This window comes from Eriocheir sinensis, chromosome 44 (assembly GCF_024679095.1).
Source record: "Eriocheir sinensis breed Jianghai 21 chromosome 44, ASM2467909v1, whole genome shotgun sequence".
Lineage (NCBI taxonomy): Eukaryota > Metazoa > Arthropoda > Malacostraca > Decapoda > Varunidae > Eriocheir > Eriocheir sinensis.
In genome coordinates this window covers 7434412-7456364 of record NC_066552.1, presented here as the reverse complement: position 1 = coordinate 7456364, position 21953 = coordinate 7434412, and the positions used below count along the sequence as shown (strand labels likewise).

General features: G+C 42.9%; 1 protein-coding gene across 1 annotated transcript in view; it reads left to right on the top strand.

The window, feature by feature from the left end:
- The window catches only part of LOC126980381 (carbohydrate sulfotransferase 11-like), a 79939-nt gene extending 58758 nt beyond the window's left edge, over nucleotides 1-21181 (top strand). The window contains exons 4-8 of the mRNA XM_050830243.1: nucleotides 14772-14885; nucleotides 17610-17734; nucleotides 18265-18472; nucleotides 18955-19089; nucleotides 20961-21181. Coding sequence (XP_050686200.1) covers nucleotides 14772-14885; nucleotides 17610-17734; nucleotides 18265-18472; nucleotides 18955-19089; nucleotides 20961-21152 — 774 coding nt within the window. The 3' untranslated portion in view covers nucleotides 21153-21181. The remainder of the gene's footprint in view (nucleotides 1-14771; nucleotides 14886-17609; nucleotides 17735-18264; nucleotides 18473-18954; nucleotides 19090-20960) is intronic.
- The last annotated feature ends 772 nt before the right edge of the window (nucleotides 21182-21953 follow it).

Sequence of the window (21953 nt, the reverse complement as noted above, 5' to 3'; positions counted from 1 at the left end):
ATCAGATGTTGTTGAGATCTGCACCTGTTATTACCTGGCTACCGAGATGCAGGTGTGTGTGTGTGTGTGTGTGTGTGTGTGTGTGTGTGTGTGTGTGTGTGTGTGTGCTACTGCTTGTTTCCGGGTTGAGGAAGAAGAGCATGGCCTATATTGAGACAGAGAGAGAGAGAGAGAGAGAGAGAGAGAGAGAGAGAGAACAGGATCTCGCTGCCATTAACGCACAACATGCAATAAATATGTTAGCCTCTCTCTCTCTCTCTCTCTCTCTCTCTCTCTCTCTCTCTCTCTCTCTCTCTCGCGTGCGCACAATAACAGCCACAAAAAACAAACGAACAAAACACGTATAAAAATCAAGACCCGTACCTCACCTCTCCCTTCAAAGGCATAATGAGGCAGGTAAGTTTTAAGCCTCCAAGTGACAGGTAACGTGCGTCCCATCCTCCCTCATTTCAGGCGAGGCGGTTCACATCACCTTAGTAGCGACAGAAGATAGTTAGCGAGACAGATGGTGGATGGTGTGGAGAAGGGAGGGAGGTGGAGTGATGCAGGGGAGGTGGATGAGACGGGAAAAGGAGGTACAGGATGTGATAATGGAGAGACTGGAGAGGTGTTTAGCATTCTCAGGTGGGTAAACTGGTCTGCGTATCAAAGTGTGAAGCTGGAGAGGTGGAAGAAGTGGAGTATAGGTGAAGAGGAAGCGGATACGATAATGAAGGGAATGGGAAATGATTTATAGCTTCCTCAGGTTCATTTAGGTAAGGAAAAGCGGAGTGACAGAAACGTGAAAAAGAAGTAAAAGAGAAGTTAAGTGAAGTAGAACGAAGATGAGGAACAGGATCTATTTACAAGTCAGTGTACAGGTATTTTTAACTAGTCCAGGTGCATTCAGGTAAGGAAAACAGGGGCGACAGAGGTGTGAGAAAAAGTGGAGGAGAGAATCAGTGAAGTAGAGCGAAGGAGAGGTAAAAGATATAAAAAGGAGGCGAGTATAGAGGTGTTATTAGCTTGTCCAGGTGTCTTCAGGTAAGGGAACAGGGGCGACAAAGAGGTGTGAAATAGGAGAAGTGGATGAGAATTGCAGTGGTGTAGAATAAAGAAGAGGTACAGGATATAAAACCTAATCAGAGTAGAGGCCTTTTTAAATTCTCCAGGTGCATGCAGGTTCCATCAGTTAAGAAAGACAGGTGTGACGAGGGGTGATAAAAGAGAGATATAAGAGAGGTACAGAGGAGTGAAGAAGAAGCACAGGATATAAAAATTAAACAAGTATAGACGTATTTCAAACTTGCCCAGGTGCATTCAGGTAAGATGAGGTAAGGGAAATAGGTGTGACAAGGTGTGAAAAGAGAGAAGTAAAAGAGAGGTACAGTGGAGTGAAGAAGAAGCACAGGTTATAAAAACGAAGCGAGTGTGCAGGTATTATTAGCTTGCCCAGGTGCGTTCAGGTTCGATCAGTTAAGAAAGCCAGGTGTGACAAGGTGTGAAAAAAAGAGAAATATAAGAGAGATACAGTGGAGTGAAGAAGAAGCACAGGTTATAAAAACGAAGCGAGTGTAGATGTATTTTTAGCTTGCCCAGGTGCGTTCAGGTTCGATCAGGTAAGGGAAACAGGTGTGACAAGGTGTGAAAAAAAAAGAGAAATATAAGAGAGGTACAGTGGAGTGAAGAAGAAGCACAGGTTATAAAAACGAAGTGAGTGTTGAGGAACTTTTAGCTTGTCCCGGCGTCTTCAGGTTCCATCAGGCTAGAAAGACAGGTTTGACAAGGTGCGAAAAGGAGGAGGTGGAGAGGAGAGAGAAAAGAGATGCAATGAAGATGGAGAAGGTTGAAGGAGGTATTCGAAGTTATCATGAAGGGAATAAATAGCTGGTTTCGGCGGGCTTCGGTACATTCCGGGTACATTCAAGTTAGAGACAGGTATGACAGAGGTGTGGGAAGGGAAGTGGAGAAGAGCTAAATGTGAGGTAAAGAAGAGAAAAGCAGAAAATAGTAATGAAGTGAGTGTAAACCTATTTTTAGCATCCTGGCAAGAGAGACAAATAGGAAAAAAGGTTTGGAAGTGGAGAAGAGCTTGAGGTGACATAGAGAAGAGATAAGGAATGCAGGAAATGGTAATGAAGTGATTGTACACCTATTTTTAACATCCTGGTAGGAGAGACAAATAGGAAAAACAGATTTGGAAGTGGAGAAGAGCTTGAGGTGACATAGAGAACAGAAAAGGAATGCAGGAAATGGTAATGAACATAAGAACATAAGAACGTAAGGAGTCTGCAAGAGGCAAGTGAGTGTACAACTGTTTTTAGCGTCCTGGTAAGAGAGATAAACAGGACAAAAGTTTGGAAGTGAAGTGGAGAAGAGCTTGAAGTGACATAGAGAAAAGGAATGCAAATGATAATAAACCGAGTGTATACCTGTTTTGTTTTGTTTTCTTTTTGCATTTTCAGGTGTGCTCCAGGTAACATTAACTAGATAAAGGAGACCTATGATAAAGGTGTCGAGGTAAAGAGAAGAGAAGAAGAGCTTGAGGCGAGGTTGAGCAGAGAGAAGGAATGCAGGAAATGATAATGGAGTGAGTGTAGAACCATTTTTAGGCAAGTATGTCAAAGGAGTGGACGTGAGGAGATAGAGGCGACAGAGAAGAGAAAAGAACGCAGGAAATTATATGGAAATGAGTGCAGATCTGTTCTTAGCATTATCAGGGGCGTGTCAGATTCATTCAGGCAAAGGAAGACACGTGAATCAAAGGTAAAAAGAGGAAGAGAAGCAAAGAAGAGATACAGGTGAGGAAGAGAGGAGGGAAGGAATGTAGATGATGATGAAGCGATTGTAGTCATATTCTTAACATTTTTAGTTGCGTTTCAAAATCATTCAGGCAAAGGAAGACAAGTGAATCAAAGGTGTAGAGACGAACAAAAGTGAAGAAAAGGTGAGGTAGAGAAAAGAGAAGGAATAAGATGATGATGAAGCGATTGTAGACATATTCTTGGCATTTTTAGTTGCGTTTCAAAATCATTTAAGTAAAGGAAGACAAGTAAATCAAAGGTGTAGAGAGGAAGAGAAGTAAAGAAAAGGTGAGATAGAGAAGAGAGAAGGAATGCAGACGATGAATCGATTGTAGACCTGTTCTTTGCATTTTCAGGTGCGTTTTATGAGCACTCACGTAATGGAAAACAAATGAATCAAAGCTGTAGAGAGGAAGAGAAATGAAGAAGAGGTGAGATAGAGAAGAGAGAAGGAATGCAGATGATGATGAAGCGATTGTGGACCTGTTCTTAGGATTTTCAGGTGCGTTTTATGAGCACTCACGTAAAGGAGGGCAGGTGAATCAAAGGTGTGCAAGGTGAGAGGTGGAGGATGGAGCAGAATAAGTAGTACAAGAGATAAAAATAAATCAGGCACAAAGTTGTTATTTGCATACATCTCTAGAAAAAGTTAGGTCATTCCTTTGGGGGTAACTTCTTCAATCTTACTGTCTTTTTGGGGTAATTTCTTCAATCTTACTGTCTTTTTGGGGTAATTTCTTCAATCTTACTGTCTTTTGGGGGTAATTTCTTCAATCTTACTGTCTTTTGGGGGTAACTTCTTCAATCTTACTGTCTTTTGGGGGTAACTTCTTCAATCTTACCGTCTTTTGGGGGTAATTTCTTCAATCTTACTGTCTTTTGGGGGTAATTTCTTCAATCTTACTGTCTTTTTGGGGTAATTCCTTCAATCTTACTGTCTTTTGGGGTAACTTCTTCAATCTTACTGTCTTTTGGGGTAATTTCTTCAATCTTACTGTCTTTTTGGGGTAATTTCTTCAATCTTACTGTCTTTTGGGGTAATTTCTTCAATCTTACTGTCTTTTGGGGTAATTTCTTCAATCTTACTGTCTTTTTGGGGTAATTTCTTCAATCTTACTGTCTTTTGGGGGTAATTTCTTCAATCTTACTGTCTTTTGGGGGTAATTTCTTCAATCTTACTGTCTTTTGGGGTAATTTCTTCAATCTTACTGTCTTTTTGGGGTAATTTCTTCAATCTTACTGTCTTATGGGGTAATTCCTTCAATCTTACTGTCTTTTTGGGGTAATTCCTTCAATCTTACTGTCTTTTGGGGTAATTCCTTCAATCTTACTGTCTTTTTGGGGTAATTTCTTGAATCCTACTGTCTTTTGGGGTAATTTCTTCAATCTTACTGTCTTTTGGGGGTAACTTCTTCAATCTTACTGTCTTTTGGGGTAATTTCTTCAATCTTACTGTCTTTTTGGGGTAATTTCTTCAATTTTACTGTCTTTTTGGGGTAATTTCTTCAATCCTACTGTCTTTTGGGGTAATTTCTTCAATCCTACTGTCTTTTGGGGTAATTTCTTCAATCTTACTGTCTTTTGGGGTAATTTCTTCAATCTTACTCTGGAGGGGCGTTTTTTTTATATATATGTATTAATTTGGTCTTTGTCCCCTTAACGGTATAAAACAAAGAATTAATGAGGTTAGTTTCAGATTCCACGTATAGGTAAGTTGAGGAATTTGGGACGATGAGTTTGGTGGTTTTATGGAGCTGCCGGCGGGTTCAGGGTTCAGGGACAGCTATGGGGGTGTGGAGGGGGCTGAGAGGGGTGAGGAGGGTGAACAGGTAGTGCGGTTAATATCCCGTTACCTCCATCAAACGGGGACCTGCGTGTCTCTTGTCTTTGTTCAACCCATCGGTTTTACGTGAATGGTGCCCCGACTTGTGTGGAAGGGAGGGAATGTGGGGGGGGGGGGAGGGGAAGGGGGAAAGGGAGGGGTTGTGTGTGCAGGGGAAGGGGAAGGGGGAAAGGAAGGGGCTGTGTGTGCAAGGGGAGGGGAAGTAGTGTGTGTGTGTGTGTGTGTGTGTGTGTGTGTGTGTGTGTGTGTGTGTGTGTGTGTGTTGGTTTGTGCATGGTCATTGCCCCAAAGCGATGATGGTCGGTTAGCCTAGACCATGGCCTAGACCTTGGCTCACTTCCTTGTGTGTGTGTATGTGCGGTTAACCATGGCTTTCCCTGACCTAACCGTCTTCTTGGATGAAAAATGATGCTTGGCTGACTGAGTGGATGATAACTGGATGACTGGTTGCTTGACTGAATTGCCGAACGACTATGTAGGCTACTGACTGGCTATATGTTCCTTTCCTGATGGGGCCTTCGTGGTGCAGTGGTTAGCACACTCGGCTCACAACCCGGGTTCGATTCCCGGGCGGAGTGGAAAAATTTGGGCGGCTTTTCTGATACCCTACGCCCCTGTCCACCCAGCAGTGAATGGGTACCAGGTATTAATCGGGGTTTGTGTCCCGTCTCCTGGGATTTGTTCCCTTCTCCTATAATTCCTTCCCCTTCTGTCTCTCTCCGGCATATGACCACAGATGTTGCGCCGACTAAACGAAACTCTAACTTTTTTCCTTTCCTGATTGCATGCGGTGATCATAGGTTCATAGGTCGGTGTTCTCAGACTCTTCCGCCTCTCATCAACTATTTCCAAATGCCAAATAGAAGATCAATCGGATTCTCATGTGTGTTTCCTTTGGTCCATGGTACAGAAGAAGGGTCAAACTACCATGGTCTTAAAATTACACAGAAAAATGCCCACAGCTCCTACGCAAACCTCGTCAAATGTGTGTGCTTGGGAGTCGAAATGTTTAAGAATATAAGAACATAAGAACATAAGAACGTAAGGAGTCTGCAAGAGGCCGGTTGGCCTATACAAGGCAGCTCCTGTACACTCAACCCCACCTTACCTCACCATTCATGGCTTTATCTAACCTCTTCTTGAATGTATCTATGGTATTGGCACCCACAACATGGCTCCCAAGCCTGTTCCATTCGTCCACCACTCTATTAGTGAACCAATTCTTGCCTATGTCTTTGCTGAATCTGAATTTGTCTAACTTAAAACCATTGCCACGCGTCCTACCTGGCTCTTTCACTCTCAAAATTTTATTGACATCCCCTTTATTAAATCCCTTCATCCATTTATAAACTTCGATCAAGTCTCCTCGCACCCTTCGCCTTTCTAGAGAGTGTAGATTTAACTGCTTTAGCCTGTCTTCATAAGGCAAGTTCCTCACCCCCTGAATCATCTTCGTCATCCTCCTCTGTACTGATTCTAACATCTTGATATCCATTCTATAATAGGGGGACCAGAACTGAACTGCATAATCGAGATGAGGTCGAACTAGTGCTAAGTAAAGTAAAGCCTTAGACTGTTTTATGGAGAGACTGACTGACTGGAGTGATACAGTGACTGCCAAACTGCACCACTCACGATGGATATTCTATACGTGCAGAACGGGAAATGGGCTCACACACACACACACACACACACACACACACACACACCTATCACAATCTAAACGGAGAGCAGTCAACTTGGAGTCCACTTTTACCTTCCTCCCATGCATTTCCTGGAACCTCACGCCTCAAGCAACCCACCTGGAATCACGCAACAGGTACGGACGGAGGGAACACTGACCCTCAATACGGTGCTCTAGGGGCTCAGGTATGCGTATCAAGCAGCGTAACACCTGAAGCCAGTACTCAAGGTGTCAAGACGTGGCGTTACCTTTGTCGTGTTATACTGTAATTTCACTCGTCTAGGTTTTCATTCCGCCCTTCTTTCCTACCTGTATTGTTACGCCACGCAAGGCAGGAGCGATGGAGGTGAAGGTGTGCGGGGTCTTCGGGGCTTACTCTCACGTTCACACACCCCGTTTGGATAAGTCGTAGAGGTTGTGTTAGTATTTCCAGGGATAGTTTTCTGAGCCAGGTATAGTTTGTCAAGTCTTCTGCACCATGAACACGAAACGCACTCACGAGAACCAGGCGTATCGTTGTGGCCTATGAAAATATTTGTTATGAAAACCAAAAGCGTCTGGGAATGCAAGTTGGTGGTGGACGGGCTGGTGTTGGTAATGGTCGGGGTCGAGGTGGTGATGATGGAGGTGATGGAGTACAAAGAGAAGAAGAGCTGGTGATGGACTGGGTGGTGGCGGTGATGATGGTGATGGTAGTGATGTAGGAAATGTGCGTGATGGACGGGGTTGTGTTGATAATGGTCGTGGTGGTGATGATGGTGATGGTAGTGATGTAGGAAATGTGCGTGATGGACGGGGTTGTGTTGATAATGGTCGTGGTTGTGATGATGGTGATGGTAGTGATGTAGGAAATGTGCGTGATGGACGGGGTTGTGTTGATAATGGTCGTGGTTGTGATGATGGTGATGATGCTGGTGGTGGTGCCTGTGACAATGGGGGTGATGATCGTGGTATGCGTGTATACTCTCAGGAAAGAAAAAGAAAAATGGAAGAGAGAATAAAAGAAAATATCTGACACTGTATCACAGGTAACTTTTTTTTTTTTTGCAAGAGGAAGGAAGCAAATTATTACTATCTCTTGCATTATCAGAAAAGAAAGAAAAAGAGGAAGAGAAAGATATATATATATTTTTTTTTTGTTACTGTATCACGTGTAACATTTTCTTCTTTATATATATTTTTTTTCTGCACGAGGAGGAAAGCAAATTATTACTAGCTTTTTGCATTGTCAGGAAAAAGAAAACGAGGAAGAGAGAAAGATTTTTTTATTTTATTATTTTTTTTGTTACTATATCGCGTATAACATTTTTTTTTTCTGCACGAAGAAGAAAGCAAATCACAGGTATCGTTTAACCAGCTTCCGTCATCTGCACTACGTCTGTTTCATCTCCCTTTCCGGTTTTATTCTTGTTTTTTTTAAGTGGTTGCTTCAGTTTTAATATTTTCTTTTTGGTTTTAAGTTGCTGTAGGTTAGCGATCTCTCTTAGGCTAACGTTACTTGCCTGCCACTACGTCTGTATCATCTCCCTTTCCGGTTTTATTCTTGTTTTTTTTTTCCTGAGTGGTTGCTTCAGTTTTTATCTTTTCTTTTTTTGTTTTAAGTTGCAGTAGGTTAGCGATCTCTCTTAGGCTAACGTTACTTGCCTGCCACTACGTTTGTTTCATCTCCCTTTCCGGTTTTATTCTTGTTTTTTTTAAGTGGTTGCTTCAGTTTTTATATTTTCTTTTTGGTTTTAAGTTGCTGTAGGTTAACGATTCTTAGACCAACGTTACCTGCCTGCCACTCTCGTCTTCCTCGTTATTCTTATTCTTCACCTGCTCCTCCTCCTCCTCCTCCTCTTCCTCTTCTCCTCTTTTACAGGGCACTTACAGACATGAAGGCCCCTACCCGCCCTCACCCCCACGGCAATTACCTTCCGCCTTTCTCTTGCACCTTGCAGAGTCATGTAATTGGAACGGGTTTTTTTTTTCTTTATGTTCTACTCTTCACCATAACTCTTCGCTCACAGACGCGCACGTAGATTGATAGATAAGAAGGTAGATAGATAGATAGGTAGATAGATAAATAGATAGGTAGGTAGATAGACTTATTATCCACACTCTTCGTTCACAGACGCACACGTAGACTGATAGATAAGAAGGTAGATAGATAGATAGGTAGATAGATAAATAGATGTGTAGGTAGATAGACTTATGAACCACATTTCAAGTACGCAGATAGATAGATAGATAGATTAATAGATAGATAGAGAACAAAATAGATTAGCTTATTACCACTCACACACACACACACACACACACACACACACACACACACACACACACACACACACACACACACACACCTCACCGCATCCTATCACATCCTTCAGAACATGTACTCTCATTAAAGTGTTGGAAGCACCTCCTCAAAAAAGCTACACTCGCGAAATTCATCTTCACTCTATTCTAACTTAACTCTTCGGCTCAAAAGTCCATATTCTCGACCTCCTCAAAAAAGCTACACTCGCGAAATTCATCTTCACTCTATTCTAACTTAACTCTGCGGCTCAAAAGTCCATAATCTCTAACATATCGCGGCTTACACACCCACATTTGCTAAGCCTTTCGTATAGAGGTTGTGTTGATATTTCCATGGTTAGTTTCATGAGCCTAGTGATAGTCTGACAAGGCTTCACCGTGAATGCGAAAAACACAAATGAGAAATCGACTTATGTAATTTGTGGACCTGGGAAACAGTTATGTGAGGCGAAAGCGTCTGTGAATGAGCGCTTACAAACTCATAGCTGTAGTGACTGTAACTACTGAGGTGATACGATTTATGCTCCCCTGTGTTCTCCGTCAGTCCTAATCTTCGTATTCTAATGCACACACTAAATTAATTCTCCTCATTGTGCGTGTCAAGGAATTACTGCGCTCCAATGTTGATAAATAGCTTGTTCATAATCACTTTCCTTAATCATTCATCTTGGTTCCGGGTAGTCGCCAATAAGTGTTAGCATTTTTATTATGTAATTGGCTCTGTTCGACCTGTTTGTGACGTGTTTGTTAATTGATGAAGGTTTTGTCATTCTTGCGTCACTCTTGATTCCGGTATTTTGAGTCTCAGGGCATTGTGGGTTTGTTTAGAGAGAAAATGTAGCTTTTTTGATATCTTTAGGCGCTGTTCAATTGTTTAGAAAGAGTGTGGCAAATAGTGTGTGTGTGTGTGTGTGTGTGTGTGTGTGTTAATAAGGTTATATATCTATCAAGTTTGCCATCTATCTATGAATTTGCCCATCTATCCATATGTGTGTCCTTGAAATGTTTGGTTCATAAGCCTATCAGTCTATCTATTTATCTGTCTATCCAGTTACCTATCTCTCCATCTACTTATCTATCTGTCTATTTTTTCAACTTCAGTCGTCGCGTTTGTTAATAAGGAATGCGTCATCACCGCTGTACGCCACTGCTTCTTTTAACATCCCCTGTACGTTGATATTACATTTTTAGATCACAAGTATAACATGTATCAATTATGAACAGTTTGCGAATAGAGATAATTTTTTTTTGTTCTTTGTCATTATTCTCATCTTCCTCCTCGTCTCTCTCCTCTTCTCATTTCTCAACTTTTCATGTCAGTTCTCCTCAAGCAGTTGGCCCACCTCTCCTCTTTCTCATTCTTCTCTCATCTCATCTCACTTTCTATTCGACTCATCTTTTTCTTCTCCTCATTTCTCCTCTTCCATATTAAAATTTCTCCTCTTTGCTTGTCATTTCTCCCGCTTCTCTTCCTTCTTATTCTTCTCTCCTCTCATCGCCTCACTTTCTATTCGGCTCATCTTTTTCTTCTCATTTCTCCTCTTCCTTATTAAAATTTCTCCTCTTTGCTTGTCATTTCTCCCGCTTCTCTTCCTTCTTATTCTTCTCTCCTCTCATCGCCTCACTTTCTATTCGACTCATCTTTTTCTTCTCCTCATTTCTCCTCTTCCTTATTAAAATTTCTCCTCTTTGCTTGTCATTTCTCCCGCTTCTCTTCCTTCTTATTCTTCTCTCCTCTCATCGCCTCACTTTCTATTCGACTCATCTTTTTCTTCTCCTCATTTCTCCTCTTCCTTATTAAAATTTCTCCTCTTTGCTTGTCATTTCTCCCGCTTCTCCTCTTCCTTCTTATTCTTCTCTCCTCTCATCGCCTCACTTTCTATTCGGCTCATCTTTTTTTCTTCTCATTTATCTTCTTTATTAAATTTTCTCCTCTTTGCTTGTCATTTCTCCCGCTTCTCCTCTTCCTTCTTATTCTCCTTTCATCCCATCTCCTCACCTTCTATTTGGCTCATCTTTCCTATTCTCTCTTCTTCATTTCTCCTCTTTCCACGTCAATTCTCCTTTAACACTTTACTAGCCTCTCCTTTCTCTCCTCGCATCCCGTCTCCTCATTTTTTTTTTTCACTTCATCTTTCCTCATCCTCATTTCTGCTTCCTCATCCTCCTTTCATCCCATTTCCTCACCTTCTATTTGGCTCATCTTTCCTATTCTCTCTTCTTAATTTCTCCTCTTTCCACGTAAATTCTCCTCTAACAATTCACTAGCCTCTCCTCATTTTTTTTTTCACTTCATCTTTCCTCATCCTCATTTCTGCTTCCTCATCCTCCTCTCATGCCATCTCCCCTGCTCTTCTCACCTCTCAGCTTAGCATCAGGGGACAGCGCCTCTATAAATAATCTGGTATGCATAAATAGCTTACCTACAGTCTTACCACCTGTTTTCATCACTCCACCTTCCCCCTTGGCAACACATTAGGTTCGAGTCCCATAAACATTGGATTGTAGCAGGATTGTAAACTCTATAATGACGGTATTGTAAAGTTATAATGAAAAGTGTGTGTGTGTGTGTGTGTGTCTGTGTGTGTGTGTGTGGTGGTGTTGTTGCGTGCGTCGGTATAGTTGCCAAGTACTGCGTTTTTTCATGTTCCTTGTGACCTCTCTCTCTCTCTCTCTCTCTCTCTCTCTCTCTCTCTCTCTCTCTCTCTCTCTCTCTCTCTCTCTCTCTCTTATTCCAGGCACGACTCAAGTACAGATTTTTTTTTTCTTTTCTTCTTACGTTTTTAACTGACCTTTCCTCCTCCTCCTCCTCATCATCATCATCATCTTTTCTTCTTATCTCCTTTCCTCGTATCCTCATTAAGTTTTTCCTTATTTTCCTCTCCATTTATTGTTATTTTTTCATTACCTTACATTATTTCTCTTTTTTTAGCCTCTTTCATCTTATCATCTCTTTTTCTTATTATTTTTCTATCATATTTTCATCCTCCTTTGCTATGTCTCTTTCTCACAATGTCTCCTCTTCTCATGCTGTTTATTCTCCTTCCTTTGTGTACTTACCATTGTTTATTTGGCTTATCTTCCCCTCTTTATCTCTTCTCTCCTTTCTCCACTTCTTTTCTCCTCTTCTTAATCCGTTTCACCTCGAACATTTTACTCGCCTCTTCTTTTTGCTTTATTTTCCATCCTCTGTTCACCTTCTTTATATATATTTCATCGTATCTTCATTCTATTCTCTTCATCCTTCTCTTTTATGATTAATTTCAACTCGTTTTTTTCTCGTACTTTCTCTTTATTTTCATTGTTTTTTTCCTCCACCCCTTACAGTTCTTTTATAGTTTTTTTTCATCATTCATTTCTACTCACAAATTTCATCCTCCTTCTTCTCCTCCTCCCGTTTTTCACTCCTTGTTCTGACCTTTCCTCATTTCCCCTCTTTCCTGTCTTTACTTATACTACTCTTTCTCTTCCTTCTCTTCATTATCTCCTCTATTCTTCTTTTATTTCTTCCTCGTTTTTCCTCGTTTTCAGTCCGTGCTCTACTCTTTCTTCCTCCTCCTCCTCCTCCTCCTCCTCAGCCTCCGTTCTACTTTCGTCTTCTTCTTCTTCTTCTTCTTTCTCCTCTTCACCTCTCTCCACACCTATTCCACTTCCTCTTCGTATACCGTTGCTGCATTTGTTACTATCGTTCCTTCTTGCTTCTTTTCCTCGTTCGTTCACCCCCCCTCCGCCAAACGACCAACCGACCCCTCGCTCTCTCTCTCTCTCTCTCTCTCTCTCTCTCTCTCTCTCTCTCTCTCTCTCTCTCTCTCTCTCTCTCTCTCTCATCTCACCACTCCTCCTCCTCCTCCTCCTCCTACTACTACTACTACTACTACTACTTCTTCTGCCTCCCGTTTTCTCATCTCCGTGATTGCTAATGCTTCTGTCATCTCTGTGTTATTACTTTCAACAATCATAATTATCCTCATCTGCTTTGATCTTCTCACTTCCTTTCCCATTCCTCTTCCAGTATGCTTCCAGTCTGGTTTTATGGATCACAAGTACTGTTTCTAGTTTTTCGCTTTACTTCCTCCTCCTCCTCCTCCTCTTCCTCCTCCTCCTCCTCCTCTTGCTCCTCCTCCTCCTCCTCCTTTTCCTCCTGCTCAGCCTCTTCGTCCTCTTTCTCAAATATTCCTCAGTTTGTACACCAGTTCCTGTTCCTATTGTTATCATTTTTCCTCCTCCTCCTCCTCCTTCAACAACAATAACAATAACATCAAAAGCAACGACAATAAACCCTCAAAACATAAACAAACAAAACAACACCGCAAGCAAACTAAAAAAGGCAGCAACGTAAAGCACACACACACACACACACACACACGCACATGATCATTAAGCAAACGGTACAAGCTTCTCACATTATATTGAATTCTGTCTATCAGCGTCATCTTCCTTGCTTACCAACTCACGTACCTTCTTCACCGTCCTCCTCCCCCTCCTCCTCCTCCTCTTCCTCTTCCTTTTTATTTATGTATCTCCTTCCCTGCTTCCGTTCCTTATAATTATGTTCTCCCTCCCTCCTTCCCCTTCTTCCTTCCTTTCTCTCCTTTCTCCTTCCTTTTCTTCCCACCTTTCCTTTCTGTTATGTCTCTCTCTCCTTTCCCTCCCTCCCTCCTTTCCTTCCTTCTTAACGTTTCTCTTTTCCTCCTTCCCTCCCTTCCTCCCTTCTATATGTTTCTCCTTCCCTACTTCTTCTATTTATCTATTTATATGTGTCTACCTTACTCTCCTTTCCCTCCTTTCCTTCTTTCTATATGTCTCTCCTTCCTCTCCTTCCCTCATTCTATCTTTCTCATTTCTTTCCTTCTTCCTCTTTTTTCCCCCTTATTGATATTTCTCCTTCCTCTCCTTCCCCTTCCTTCCCCTCCTTCCCTTCATTCCTTCGTCATGCTCCTCCTCTCCTCCCCCTCCTTCCTCCCTCCTTCCGTTGTTCCTGAGATGACTGCTAATGATAACAAGTGTGTGTGTGTGTGTGTGTGTGTGTGTGTGTGTGTGTGTGTGTGTGTGTGTTTACGTGGATTCTTGGTATATTTAAGAGAGAGAGAGAGAGAGAGAGAGAGAGAGAGAGAGAGAGAGAGAGAGAGAGAGAGGGAGGAATATGTGACGTTCTTCTACAAATGATACTTCCCGCTGTGATAAAAAGAAAGTTAAGAAGAGAGAGAGGAGGAAAAGGAGAAGCAGCTGAGGAGGAGGAGGAGAAGGCGGAGGAGGTGGACGACCCGTTAGTATTGAGCAACCTTGGTGGGGTTTTTTTCTCTTCTTATGGGTATGTTTGTGATCCTGATAACCTTTCTCTCTCTCTCTCTCTCTCTCTCTCTCTCTCTCTCTCTCTTTTCACCTGTTTGACTTACCTGTGACTCGTTATGCTACTTTTTATACCAATTGTTGCATTAGTTAAATACAATTACGAAAGAGTTATTTTCCAATTTTAAGATAATACAGTTAACCTTTTATGTCACACGTGTATGCGGATCACGACTCTTAATGAAATATGTTGTATGAAGCCTGAATGTATGTTAGCTGTCGTGTCTAAATATATGGGTATGTGTGTAGAGGGGGTGTGTATAGGGGGTGTAGGTATGTGTGTAGATGTGTATAGCTACGTGTGGACATAGGTGTGTGTGTGTGTGTGTGTGTGTGTGTGTGTGTGTGTGTGTGTGTGTGTGTGTGTGTGTGTGTGTGTGTGTGTGTGTGTGGTATTTTTTTACAGCAATGGCAGCAGCTCAAGGGTAACAAAAACATTAAACAAAAAACACCGCTAAGCATACGTAGGTGTGTGTGTGTGTGTGTGTGTGTGTGTGTGTGTGTGTGTAAGTTTGTATACGCATATGAAATAGGCGTGTATATTGGTGGGTGGGTGAATGTGTTCATCAATTTGTGTTGGTATGCATATGAAGTTGTTTTCTTTCCTTCCTTCCTTCGTTATGTCCCTCCTTCCCTTATCTCTTTCCATATGTCTCTCCTTCCTTCCTTCTATATGTTCTCCTTCCATATAGCTACAGAACAGGAGGCAGCTTGAGGGTAAAACAGATAAATTGATAAATACATAAATAAAGCAATAAACAGATTAAGTGATGAGTGTAGGTGACTATATGGGTGTTTGTGTTCCTGGCAGGTTGCGTCTACCACGTGGATGATCAACTTCCTCAAGCTGGCCCACTTCAACGACGACAACCCCGCCATCCCCGCCGACCTGCCGCCCGAGAGGAGGAACCAACTCAAGTACTCGGTGAGGCAGCCTTCCCTCCCCCTCCTCAGCCTCTTCCTCCTCCTCCTCTTGCTGTTCAAACTTCACCTCCTCCTCCTCCTCCTCCTCGTGCTGCTGCTCCTCAGGCTTCACCTCCTTATTAGCCTTCACCACTTTGTCAGCCTTCAGTTTCCTTCTTCACCAGTTCAGAGGTCGGGTTTTTTTATGTATCTTTTCTCCTCAACTGCAGGCTCTTTCTTTTCTTCATTTTTCTCTTAGTTTCTTGTTTTATTGTTTTCATATTTTATTCTCACCCTTTTCTTCATTTTTCTCTTAGTTTCTTGTTTTATTGTTTTCATATTTTATTCTCACCCTTTTCTTCATTTTTCTCTTAGTTTCTTGTTTTATTGTTTTCATATTTTATTCTCACCCTTTTCTTCATTTTTCTCTTGTTTTATTTTTATTACATTTTACCCTTACCTTTTTCTTTCTCCTCCTTCACCTTTTGTATCAACCTTCAGTCTCTCCTCTTCAATTCACACTTCATTTTTTTTTTTTTTTTTTATTGTCGTATCTTCTCCTTTCAACTGCAGCCTCTTTTGTCTTTTTCTCTTTATTCCTCTTTTCTCCTTGCCTTTCGTTTCCTTTGTTTCTGCAACGTATACTTTCATTCCTCTTCCTCTTCCTGCTCCTCATATACTTCTACGTCTTCTTCTCTTTCTTCTCCGTTTCCACCTCCTTCAGACCCTCAGCCTTCACAGCGATTTCTCCTCTCCTCAAACCACAGTTCATTTTTTTCTCCTTTCCTGCAGTATCCTTCTTTATTTTCTTCTCTCCACTCCTTTTTCTCCTAGTTCTTTTTTCCTGTATTTTTTTTACATTTTTTTTCTTCCTCCTCCTCCTCCTCCTCCTCCTCCACCTTCTTATCAGCTTCCTCTCTCCTTTCCCGCAGTATCTTCCGTCCTTTTCTCTCCTAGGCCTCCCCTCTTTTTTTCGGTTTCTTTTATATTTTTTTTCTTTCTCTTCCTTTTCTTCCTATATGTTATTTATGCATTTCCTTATTTCCTCTTCCTTCTCCTTTTTCTCTTTCATTTTAATCTCCTCCTCCTCCTCCTCCTCCTCCTCCTCCTCCTCTTAATTCTTCTCCAAATTCGGTAGAGCATCATTGGAATCCCTTATGCTATATGTTACCCGCTCAGCATGTCTTCTCTTCCTCCTCCTCCTCCTCCTCCTCCTCTTCCTTTTCTCCAATCCTTTCCCTCCAAACTGGGTAGCATCATTGGAATTCTGTAGGCTCGGTGTCAGCTACTCGGCCTATGTCTTCTCTCTCCCTCCTCCTCCTCCTCCTCCTCCTCCTCCTCCAATTCATCCTCCTCCCTATTATCCTCTTCCCTCTTTTCACACCAACACGGCTCTCTCCTGCAATACTCTTATCTGTCAACTCGTAAAACCAGTCTTTCTCTTCCCTCCTCCTCCTCCTCCTCCTCCTCCTCCTCTTTACGCAAAAACTAGTCTCACCTCAAACCAACGTCCATAGATGCATATCGTTGAATAGGATGACTTAGAGAGAGAGAGAGAGAGAGAGAGAGAGAGAGAGAGAGAGAGAGAGAGAGAGAGAGAGAGAGAGAGAGAGAGAGAGAGAGAGAGAGAGAGAGAGAGAGAGAGAGAAACAAACAAACAAACAAACAAACAAACAAAGGAAAAAGAAAGAAGGAAAGAAAGAAAGAAAGAATGAATGAAAGAAAGAAAGAAAGAAAGAAAGAGAGAATGGTCCTTCTGTCTTATCTCTGTCTATACTTTTTTTCCAACTTTCTTATGCATGTTTATTTTTTTCCTCCTTTCTTACTGTCTATAATTCATCCATTTCTTCTGTTTGTCTATATTTTTTTCCATCCCTTTCCACTGTATCCCTTTTTGCCCTCTTTTTTTTTTCCTTTTTTTATGTGAGTGTCTATATTTGACCTAGTTTCTTCAGTGTGTATATATTGTTTCATCCTTTTGTATTGAGTGTAATATATATTTCTCCTATTTCTAGTCTCAGTGGTTATTAACAATTAAACCTTAACATCCACGAGAGGGGAAGGGGAAGACAGAGGAAGGAAAAAAGCAGACAGGGAATGAGGGAGCATAAAAAGAGTCATGGGTGGAGAGACGTGATGGTTAGATAGGAGAGACCGATTGAGGGAGAGAGAGAGACACACACACCCATCCTAATTTCTTAACTATATCTACATTTCTCGCATCCTCTTCTACTGAGAGTATGTATTTCTTTCACTTCTATTCTGGGTGATTATTAACAGTCAAACCTTAACATCCACGGGGGCTAGGTAACAGACACAGCCGCAGATGTTGAAGACCCACAGTTAATTATAATCAATTCCGCCTAAGGTTAGATAATAAAGGAAGAGAGAAAGAGTGAGGGGAATGAACGAGACAGAAAAGGAGAGGGAGTAAGAACGGCTAGGAGTGATATGATATGAGTAGTGTGAGGCGGAGTGAGAAGAGAAGAGAGTGAAAATGTGAAGAGAAGAGGAGTGAGAAGAAAGAGTGAGGAGAGGAAGAGTCAGAAATATAGCTCCTTCCCATAAGTGACAGGAAGGGCATAGCTGTTTTGGTGCTGGTAATAGACTGACAGTTCATGTGATGGGGGATGGGCAAAATCTGGCTTCAGGTAGTCAGGTGGGAGGGTAGCGGGCGAGGCTCCTTCTCTGATGCATTCTCACCTGAGGCAGAATAGACTATAATGACTCTTTCCCTCTCCCACAGGTAAAGTACGGCGCCAAGCAGTACGAGGTGTTCAACATGTACCCGACGCCCTCGACCATGGAGGAGAAGATGAAGGTGGTGCGGGAGAGTGCCAGGGTCATCATCGTCAGGCACCCCTTCACCAGGTAGAGGAAGCTAGATGGGCAGGGATAGTTGGGGGAAGAGTGATGGAGGAAGGGAGGGAGGGAAAGAGGGAAGGTGTGAGTGAGGGAGTGAGGGAGCTAGTTAGTTAGATAATGAGTGAGTAAGTGTGTGAGGGAGGAAGGGAAAGAGTTAGAAAGTAAGGGAGGGAGAGAGTGACCTAGTGGATGTATTAGTTAGTTAGCTAGTTAGTTATTGAGTGAGTAAGTGTGTGAGGGAGGAAGGGAAAGAGTTAGGGAGTGAGGGAGTGAGAGAGTGAGTTATAGTGGATGAGTTAGTTGGTTAGTGAGTGAGTGGGCCAGAGGATGGGTTAGTTAGATTGCGTATGTGAGTGTGTGAGTGAGTAAGAGAGAGCTATAAAAAACAGAGAATGACACAGTGAGTGAGCGAGTGAGCAAGAGAGTGAGTGAGTGAGTGGATTAGTTCAAAGTTATTAAATTAAGAAGTCAGTCAGTATAAGTATTAACCATATCATTCTACGTCTCAGTGGCTTATCAAATCCTTACTTTTTTAGAATCTTGTCAGCTTACCGGGACAAGATGATGAAGCTGCTACCCAAGCCGCCCAAGTTCAAATTCAGGGAGCTGCAGAAAAGCATCATCAAGAAATACAGACCCGCAGACTCCACCGACAAGTCCCCCTTCCCAAGCTTTTCCGAGTTCGTTCAGCACGTCATTGATTTCACGGCGTCCTTCACTAGGGGCCTGGACTGGCGCATGAATGTAAGTGATTGTGATGGGGATGATAGGGGGTAAAAGTGATGATGAGGGTGTGGGTGTGAGGAGGAGGGGTTGTGGGGGTGTAGGAAAGGGATGGGAGGAGATTGTGAGAGGGTGGGGGAAATGGTGGTGGCAATGTTGGTAGGTGTTGTGGTAGCGATAGTGGTGGTAATGGTGTTCTTGATTTGGTGGTGATAGTTGTGGTGTGAAGAGGGGCGATTGTGGAGGTGAGGGGTGATGGGGGGAGGTGGAACGGAGTAGCTATATAGTGGTGGTGTGATTGTGGAGGTGGTGTTATTGATGTGGCTGTGGTGGTGGTGGTTATGTTACTGTTGTTGTTGTAGTTATGGTAATGGTGGTGATGATGATTGTTGTGGTGGTGGTGGTTGTGTGTGTGTGTGTGTGTGTGTGTGTGTGTGGGTGGGTAGTCAAGAATGTGTGCACCTTCCTAACCAATGCGGGTGTTTGTTCGTGTGTGCGTGCAGGTGAAGTGCTGGGTTCCGTTCTGGGCGCAGTGTGACGTGTGCTCGATAGGCTACAACGTCATCATGAAGCTGGAGACGATGCCGGAGGACGAGCGCTTCCTCATCACACTCACAGGCATGGAGGAGCTCAAGAAGGTACGATACTCCCTTCCTCTCTCTCTCTCTCTCTCTCTCTCTCTCTCTCTCTCTCTCTCTCTCTCTCTCTCTCTCTCTCTCTCTCTCTCTCTCTTTTCTCTCTTCCTCTCCTTTCTCTTCGCTTCCTCAATTTCCTTTTCTTTCCATCCCTATCTTCATATTATTCTCTCTCTCTCCTATCTAACCATCACGTCACTCCGCCCATTACTCTTTTCATACTCCCTCATTCCCTGTCTGCTTCTTACCTCCCTCTTATCTGTCCTCCCCTCCCTCCTCTGTCTCTTTGTCACCCAGTCTTTCTCTCCTTCTCTCCTTCTCTCTCCTTTCCTACCTAACATCACGTCTCTCAACCCATCCCTCCTTTTTTTATCCTCCCTTACTCCCTGTTTGCTTTTTCCTCCTCACGCTTACTTCTCACTCCTCTTCACTTTTTCACTCTCTTCACTTCTCACTCATCACACTATTCATATCACTCCTGTTCTTACTCCCTCTCCTTCTCTGTCTTTCCCTCCCTTCTCTGTGTCTCGTTCATTCCCCTCTCGCTCTTTCTCTCTTCCTTTATTAGCTAACTTCATGTCTCTCCACTCTTTTTATCCTCCCTTACTCCCTGTCTGCTTCTTTCTTCCTTTTATTCTCACTCCCTCTCCTTCTCTGTCTTCCCCTCCCTCCTGTCTCATTTGTCACCCACGCTTTCTCTCCCTCTCTCCTTTTCTCTCTCCCTCCATCACGTCTCTCTCTCCACCTCTCTCTCTCTCTCTCTCTCTCTCTCTCTCTCTCTCTCTCTCTCTCTCTCTCTCTCTCTCTCTCTCTCTCTCTCTCTCTCTCTCTCTTATTCTTTATCACTCTTACGTCACTCCGCCCACTCCCTGTCTCTCCATATCTCCTTCCCACCCTGTCTCTTCCTCTCCTTCCTTCCCTCCGTCTCCTCCTCTCTCATTCTTTCTTCACATTATTATTTCCCTCTCTCCAATTATTTTTTCTCCTTCCTTCCCTCCGTATCCTCTATCATACTTTGTTTTGATTTCTCCTGTCTCTCCCTTATTCTCTTTCATCTGTTTCCTCTTTCTCCTTCTCTCTACTTGCCTCTCCCACTTTTTTCTTCTCCTTTATCCCCCACCGCCTTCTCTCTCCTTTGCCCATGCTGCACTTTCTCTTCTTTCTTCCCTCTCCTCCTCACCTATTTTTTTTTTTATCTAACTTTTTATTTCGAGATGCTTGCTACAAAAGGGTCATCGTCAGCTCTTGCACGGTGCGTTCTCCTCGTGTGGGTGTGGGTCGTCTTATCCCTGCATCGTGTAAAAAAAAAAGACGAGCTTTCCCTTCACTCTTCGTCCGCTTGACACATCGCCTCCCGCCATTCATCCACCATCCGCCGCAAATGTTAATATCACGCTGGCTTTACTGCATGCCGCTATTTAATTTTTGTGTGTGGCTGCTGCTCATCCTAACCTTCTTACAACTCCGCTGCCTGCCTGCCTGCCTGCCTCCTGTCTCCCCACTGCTGTTCCTTTCCCACCACTAGTTGATATCCCTTTTGGCTTATGGTTCGGGTTATTTCCGTAAAAAACAATAAGGTATACGAGCATCTATTTCTCTTAACATACGGGTGATTTTTGTCAAAGTTTCAGTCTGTCTCTGATTTTCCATTAACGGTTACAAGTGGCTTTTTTGTTCCCTGCAACTCATATTTTCATATATTACGAAATGAAACAGAACCTCTTTTCTTGTTGCCTTGTTTACGGTCCCAAGGGTTGACTTTAGTATCTGTCAAAAATAAAAGAGGGCCACGTGCTCGGGGCTTCAGCTAACCTTTATGAAGAGTGTCTGGTCGTGAGGGGCTGCCCGTGAACCCCGCGTTACTGTCCCCACAGAGTGAAGGGGAGTGGCGCCACCTCAGAAACGTGTCTTCCTCTACGGCGGCGGCAGACTTCTACCGGCAGCTCACGACCCGTCAGATGCTGGACCTCCACCAGCGGTACAAGCTTGACTTCGACCTCTACGGCTACACCCTCGACGACTACCTCCCGCTGGCCACGGACGCCCCATCACGCACACACCCTTAACTCGCCCGTCTAATATATATATATATATATATATATATATATATATATATATATATATATATATATATATATATATATATCTAGATATATATATATATATACATATATGTCGGTGATGGGACTATATGAAGGTACAAAATCGAGAATGAAAACAGTGGTGGGAACATCAGATGAGTTCGAAATTGGAGTTGGGGTTCACCAGGGATCTGCCCTTAACCCGCTTTTGTTTATAACAGTAATGGAGGAGGCAACAAATGAAGCAAGAGGAGAGGCACCAGGCAGGTGCTGTATGCAGATGACTTGGTAGTAAATGCAGAGACAGCAGAAGAAGTGAAAAAAAAAAGTTTAATAAATGGAAGGAAGGAATGGAGAAGAGGTTTGAAAATTAATATGGAAAAAAAAAAAAAAGTACATGGTGACTGGAAAAGAAGCAAGAGAAAAGATTAAATCAGGAAAATATCCATGTGGATGCTGTGGGAAGGGAGTAGGTGTAAATTCAGTCTTGTGCACATGTTGCAGGCAGTGGTGCCACCTTAGATGCTCAGGCCTCAGCAATGTAAGAGAAGTGCAGAATTTTACATGCCCAGCTTGTGTAAGGAGACAGCAAGGACAAGAAACTGAGAGGGATGAAGTAGAGGTGAATGGAGGAAAGCTGGATGAGGTAGAACGTTTCTGTTATTTGGGAGATGTTCTGGACTGTGAGGCGGGAGTGGAGAGGACAGTGAGAGCGAGAATGGCGGCAGCATGGTTAAAGTGGAGGAAGGTGGCTTGTTAACTTGTGAATCGTAGCATCCCTCTAAA